At 39.5% G+C, this 6,512-nt stretch overlaps 2 protein-coding genes across 2 annotated transcripts; both read right to left on the reverse strand.

The window, feature by feature from the left end:
• Nucleotides 1-305: 305 nt before the first annotated feature.
• Nucleotides 306-1,943, reverse strand: LOC108557412 (probable cytochrome P450 304a1; the record flags this gene model as incomplete). The annotated part of the gene is made up of 4 exons (XM_017913916.1): nt 1,794-1,943; nt 942-1,357; nt 615-884; nt 306-549 (listed from the first exon to the last, which is right to left on the reverse strand). Coding segments are annotated over exons 1-4 (1,027 nt in total), but the record flags the coding sequence as incomplete, so codon positions are not given.
• A 332-nt stretch (nt 1,944-2,275) lies between these two features.
• On the reverse strand, nt 2,276-5,080 carry LOC108557413 (probable cytochrome P450 304a1). The gene is made up of 7 exons (XM_017913917.1): nt 4,903-5,080; nt 4,428-4,846; nt 4,050-4,316; nt 3,865-3,985; nt 2,944-3,124; nt 2,634-2,893; nt 2,276-2,577 (listed from the first exon to the last, which is right to left on the reverse strand). The coding sequence occupies exons 1-7, from the start codon at nt 4,997-4,999 to the stop codon at nt 2,393-2,395; spliced, it is 1,530 nt and encodes a 509-aa protein (XP_017769406.1). The 5' UTR covers nt 5,000-5,080; the 3' UTR covers nt 2,276-2,392.
• Between the last annotated feature and the right edge of the window lie 1,432 nt (nt 5,081-6,512).

Consider the following 6,512-nt stretch of genomic DNA (forward strand, 5'->3'; position numbering starts at 1 on the left):
TTCCTCATCTAAAGTTTCTTCCCCGAGCACTAGTTCTCTTACATCTTGATGGTTTACTGCAAATTCTTTATCGCTTAAACAAGAAGCAATGTTTACTATTTCTGTAACTGGGAGTGAAATTGTAGAATCATTTTGTATTGCTTGAACCATTTGAGGTAAAAGAGATTTCCAACACGAATTAAGCGTTGATGGTTTAATTTCCTCGCAAGCCGATGACTAGACCAGTATCATCTTGTTACAAGCATACGCGCAGTCTCTGAGCAAAGATCTTAATAATTATAAATGAATATGAATAATAAATTTACAAAAAATCAATATCAGGGTAGACCCCCCAAAACTGAAAAACATGGCAAGGGGTCTACGACACAAAAAAGTTTGGGAACCACTGATGTAAAGCATTGAGCGATGCAGAAAAGTGAAAATTTCACCTGAGAAAGACGTGTTGACTTTCCTGTTGGTCTTCAGGTAGTTCATCTCGGAGAGGTAAACATCCACGAAGTCTCGATGGAAACCTTCGATGTAGGTTTCCTTGTGTTCCTTGACGATTTTCTGAAAAAAAAAACGATTATCGTTGTTCAGTGTTGGTTTTTAACAGTGCGTCGTTGTAAGAATACTCGAGCGAATTTGATCAAGACCGCTTGCTCGCGGAAGGACGCGTTCCAGCCGAAGTATTCGGGCGCGAGATGTCGTAACCAGGGGGCGACGGTTATACAACACCCCGTGCTGTCGATGATCTTCATGAACTTATCGGCGGCGCGTCCGACCATTCGCAGCTCCGCGTAATCGTCGAAATGTCTCGCGGAGAGGCTGTGATGGACGCAGTTCAGCGTAGCTCCGTAAAACAAATCTGGAAGTTTCACTATACCCTGCTGCGTGCACATATCCTGCAAAACAATCAATTAAACAACTTCTAATAAATTCTTTTGCTAGATTCCACTTACCGCGTCTTTGGGTTGCGGCTTCGACGTGCACAGCTCGATCATCCCCTTCACTTCGTCGGTGATGACCTGCTCGATGTTGACGTCGCGTCTTCCGAATCCGAAGTCCCTCAGGTGACGAAGCGAGAACCATCGTTGATCCTTCCAGTATTGCTCGTCGCTGAAGAAGATGCCCAACTTCTTGCCGAGACCTCTGTTTCGCACGATCGGTCCGTCCGGTCTTCCGCTGAACTCTTCGCGCGACAGCACCTCCTTCAAGACGTCGTACTTGTAGCAGGTGGCCGCAAGAAAGGGACCGATGTAGAAACCGACGACGTCCGTCTTGTACTTCTTTCCCAGCGACACGAACGCCTTGTGCGGGTAGAAGTTCTCCTTCTTGATGAAGAAGTAACTACCGAACGTCGGTATCTTCGGCGGACCTAAAACATATTACAAATTTAAATTATTTCTTCATACCTATAATCGATATTGATAACAAAAATAAGTATGTTTTTGCATGCATGTGCAACTACTTCAGGTTTTTTTTTTATAAACAAACTATGCGATAATTGATATTTCTAATTATTTATAGAAAACGGAACGTCAGAGACGCCACCGAAATGTCTTTTGACCCGAGATCAGGTCGCACCTTCGAACATTGAACCTTCTAATAAGATTATTATTATAATAATATATTATTTTTTATTGTATGCAGTAATTGTATTATGAACTTATGTACTTTTTACAATGCACTCGCAAATACACTTTAAAATAGATAACGCATTTATGTTTGTTGTTATTATTGTTTTTTTTGCATGTGTTTGTTTCTTTGCTGAAGAAGTGAATGGTTTTATAGAATGGAAGATTGATGTTTACCTGGTGGGAAGTTTGGTGGTCTGGTGCTGTTGTCTTTGTAGATGTGAAAGAGCAGCAGACCGATTGCGAAGATAAAAAGCAGAGCGAACAGAATCATTGCTGGAGAAGCAGCAGCAAGAGGAAGGAGTACGATGCACCACACTATGCATGCAGGATGGAATACGAGAATGTTCGAGCGAAGTCGCGATTTATATGCGGATCGAAAATTGGAGACGCGTGGAATAAAAAAAAAGAATATGTGTTATCTCGAAACAATACAATTAGATATTAGTATTATTATTGTATTTACAGAAAATTAACAGAAATTATAATTATCCAATTTTATATGAGTGTTTTGAAACGACAAATGATTACTTTTTTTTTAAAGAAGATTAAATAATTGAACTTTAACAATCAACCGAAAAATTTTAACAGATAATTTACTGAATGCAGCAATTGTATTGTTTCCTGGGATTTTATTTCAAAAAAAAAAAGTAACAAAATCTCTTTAAATATTTATATAAACAGCAGTAACAAAGCTTAGGTAATAAATAAAATGAAAAATTAAAACATTTTCAGAATTCTTCACGTATTTTCGGAATGTGAAAATACAGGGTTTTTCAGGTTCTCGGCTCTGCGTACATCCAGAAGTCCGGGAGTGAGATGTTGATGCCGAAGATGCGTTTGCTGAGATCCGGCTTTTGCTCGCCTTTAGGTGGAAGGAAAGTGAAGTTTTGCAGGAGGCACGAGAGGAACAGGAACATGGTGTGTCTGGCGAAGGTCTCGCCGCCGCATACTCTCTTACCTAAGAAGAAAATCGATTTGAATTTTTAGTTTTTGATTGATTTTGTGTGAAATTACCTGCACCGAAACCTAACGTTTGATCTTTCTTCGTCAAAGTTCCATCGGCTTCGATCCAGCGCTCCGGACGGAAGTTCTCCGGATCGCCCCAAACCTTGGGGTCGTTATGGGCCGAATGAACGTTCGTCATGACGACGGTTCCCTTGGGGATGAAGTATCCGCCGAGGGTGGTGTCGGCGGTGCTCGTTCTCGTCAATCCCAGTGGATTGGCCGGTTCCTTCCTCAAGATCTCGCGAATCGTCGCCTCGGTATAATGCATGCTGCAATTGGATTGATTTACAAATCGATCGATCTATTACAGATATGTTACTTTTTCCTATCATCCAAGCAAGGGAGTCTTCCTCTGCCCACAACCAAATCGACTTCTTCCTGGATTTTCCTCTGCACCTCGGGGTAGTTGACCAGGTAACCGAAGAGGAAATTGGTGGTGTGTCCCATAGCGATTGGAGCCGGGAACATGAAGTCCATCACGATGAACGTCATCTGCTCGACTGCAAATTCACAATATTTAGTTTTGTTAACACTAAAACACACTTTGTCGTGTCCGACCAATTTATTGTCATCTATTGTATAACTAATAAGTATATTTGTTAGGGCCATGTCTTTCCTCTTAATTATTATGCACTATTAATCAACATTCTAGTTTCTTAATTATTCTATATGTATCCATCAAATATACAAACGGATACTTGTACGTGATTATTTAGAATAACTTGTGGAATATTCCGAAGACGGTTACACATTAAATCGTATAGTTGCGTCTATTGCATCACCACTTAACAGCCTTCTGCAGCCCCTAAATATTTGGGCAGGATCATAAAACTTAGATAAAGAAACGCTTGTGTTTTCCACAAGGTCAAACCTTTTTCTCCCACGCAACCCCTTTTTGAAATGAACACATTTTCGTATTATATAATTTAGTCTTAGTCAGGGGACCGAGTAGAGAAGAAGTCTTAGCTAAGGGGTCGAACTGAGAAAAAGTCCTACTTGGGAGAGTCCAAGGAAAAGCACTTACTTCATAAACACTAACTTAAGAGGAGAATGTAACTCTTAGTTAATAATACCTGAGATCAACTATTGTTTAGTTGACTTCTCAATAAAACTCCGAAGTGTATAATAAAGTTAATTAAGAATATTGCATTTAATATTCATAAAATCCTGTAAGACATAACTACGAGATAATCCATGGTGTCCAAGGATTTCTTAACCCTGGGACACGACAACTTCTTACCATTGAACGATGTATTGTAGATGCCCTGCGACTCAAGTTTGTTGATCTCAAATATGTAATCGTCGATGAAGTCCCTGTGGTGATCAGCGTCGTAAGTGGCCATATGCTCTTTAACAATTTCCTGCAAACACACGAAAGTGATCATAATTACTCTCATCTATCATTGCAATTATAGTTATTCATACCTCGCAATAGACGTACATCTTTCTGTTGTCCTCAACAGCCGAAGTGTAACCGAAGAAAGTCGGAGCGATATGCCTCAACCACGGAGTGATGCTGATGGCTCCGCCGAGGACATCTCCGGCCCTCTGGAAACCGAGCGCGGCGCGGCTTAAATCTCTGCAGGTCTTCAGGTCGTGCGACCTTCCGGACAAGAGATACCACATCAAGTTGTTGAAGTAACCGTAAACGATGTCGGGCATCAGCACTTCCCCCTTGGCCCTGCAGATATCCTATATAAATACAATAAATTCATTAATTGATGTTGTTGCGAAATATTTCACGTTATGAGAATGCGTAATTGAATAATCTATTGCTCTAGTAAACATCTTCTTGAAACAAACCTTATCTTCGGGTCTTGGATCGCTCAACAGCAAGTCCATCATGTGTTGGATCTGATCGATGGTGAACTGCTCGAAGTTCTCCGACCTGCGACCGAAACCGTAATCCCTCAGATGGCGAAGGGTGAAACGCCTCTGATCCTGCCAGTACATGCCGTCCACGAAGAAGATGCCGATGCGCTTCCCGTTGCCGCGAGCTTGAGTCAGGATGGATTCCGCTTTTCCGTAGAACTCGTCTTTGGTGAGGAGCTCTTTGTTCAGTTCAGTGGAGAACGTGCAGACGGCCGGAGTGTCTCCCAAATAGAAACCGAGGATGTCCGTCTTGTATTTTTTAGCTAAACCATCCAAAGCTCTGTGCGCGAACTGGAAATTCTCCTTCAGCACGTACCAGTAGCTTCCATAAACTGGCAACTTCGGAGGACCTGAACGTATCAATTCATTAATTCTTGATCCAATTTACTTAATCGATTTTCTTTACCTGGTGGAAAGTTTTCCGGTCTATCCCGATTGATTTTGATCAAGTAGATTACGAAGAGCGCTACCGCTGCGATGATTAGAGCCGGCAACGAGATCATCTTTTCACTTACAAATCTAAGAGTTGTTGTTGTTAAGTCCAGAAAGGTCTGGACCGTTTTGTGCAGATGCCTCGTCCGATCTTCGAATTTATAGTGGTAGTAGACTTGGCTCAGTGGCTCGATTTTGTTTTTTGAGGGCCCAAAACATGATAACACATATATTTAATTGTGCAATTAGCGAAGTGTATATGAAACCAACTAAACTAAATCAAAACAAGACAAGTCGCGGGGGAAAATAAAACAAAACATACATGATTTGTTATCTGGCTCTTCGTTTTCGGACCATCGAAAAAGTTGCAAGTAACTGTTTCGCACATTTAGCAATTACTCGGCGATATTTTCGATTCTCCTTCGTCTTCCCGATAACGAGACTCCACTGGTGTTCATCTATCTATAAATTGCGTATTCAATGATGCTATCAAAAATTCATAAATTCGCGATTATCAAATTGTAAATATTGTCGCTTCTTACAGATCAATCATATACAATTTCCCTATTAATACATTTCGTAAACTGCAAATTCAATCAAATATTATATATATTTAGATGTTAATTTGTATATAGAGATGTACCCATAATTTCTAATCTCACTCGTCAATTAATTATACAAGTAATATTATCTAATTTATTATGTATAAATTCACATTTATATATTTATTACAGACAATCAAATTGCTTTTTTTTTTTAATAACAAATGTATGAAAATCAATATTTTGATCTATTTTGTTTCGTTCATAAATCTAGTGATTTTCCTTCAATTGTTTAAGAAGCGTTGTCAGGGCTTTTGTTTTAATTGAAGTTAACACGCACCTAGTGTTTGGGCAAAGAAATTGGTCGAGAGTGGACGTTGGCGGTGATCCGCGACGACTCTGATAAAAGCGAAAGAATTTAACTCGTCATGCTACAAAATAGATGTGAGTTGGATGAATGATGTGTCGCAATTGGTAATTATTGTTGATAAGAACATATAAACTCGGAGAGTGCCAGTACAGCAGCAGCATTCGACGAAGAAAACGCATCCATTCAATTTAACAAAATCACTCGCTAATTGTTTCTGTCACATTCTGGTAAAAAAAAAGAAAAACATTATTAACGATATTTGCGTGCGCCTAATGATGTATCGTCGCTCAAATATTGCAATTGTCATTGATAATTACTATTGTTTTGTTTCTAAAACAATTGGTACTTTTATAAACAAATCACGATGTTTCAAAATGCGTTAATGTATTAAAAACATTCGTCCAACAAAATCTGTTCATAGTTACATTGTTTCCATGGATATTTAAATCTACCTTTGGTATCATGATTATATACTGCAGTGGTTTCCATACTTGAAGTTACTACGCCTCCGTCAAAAGTATGTAATCATTTGGCGCCTCCCCTTTCATAAAAGGAACGCGCATTACAGCAATATGGATAAGAACACAGGAATGTATCTATACTTGTTCGATTCCCCAAACATTCAGCTTTCATATGCATATTTTGGAGTCATTCTATGTATTATAGTTTTCG

Source organism: Nicrophorus vespilloides, unplaced genomic scaffold (assembly GCF_001412225.1).
Source record: "Nicrophorus vespilloides isolate i.1.1-1 unplaced genomic scaffold, Nicve_v1.0, whole genome shotgun sequence".
NCBI lineage: Eukaryota > Metazoa > Arthropoda > Insecta > Coleoptera > Silphidae > Nicrophorus > Nicrophorus vespilloides.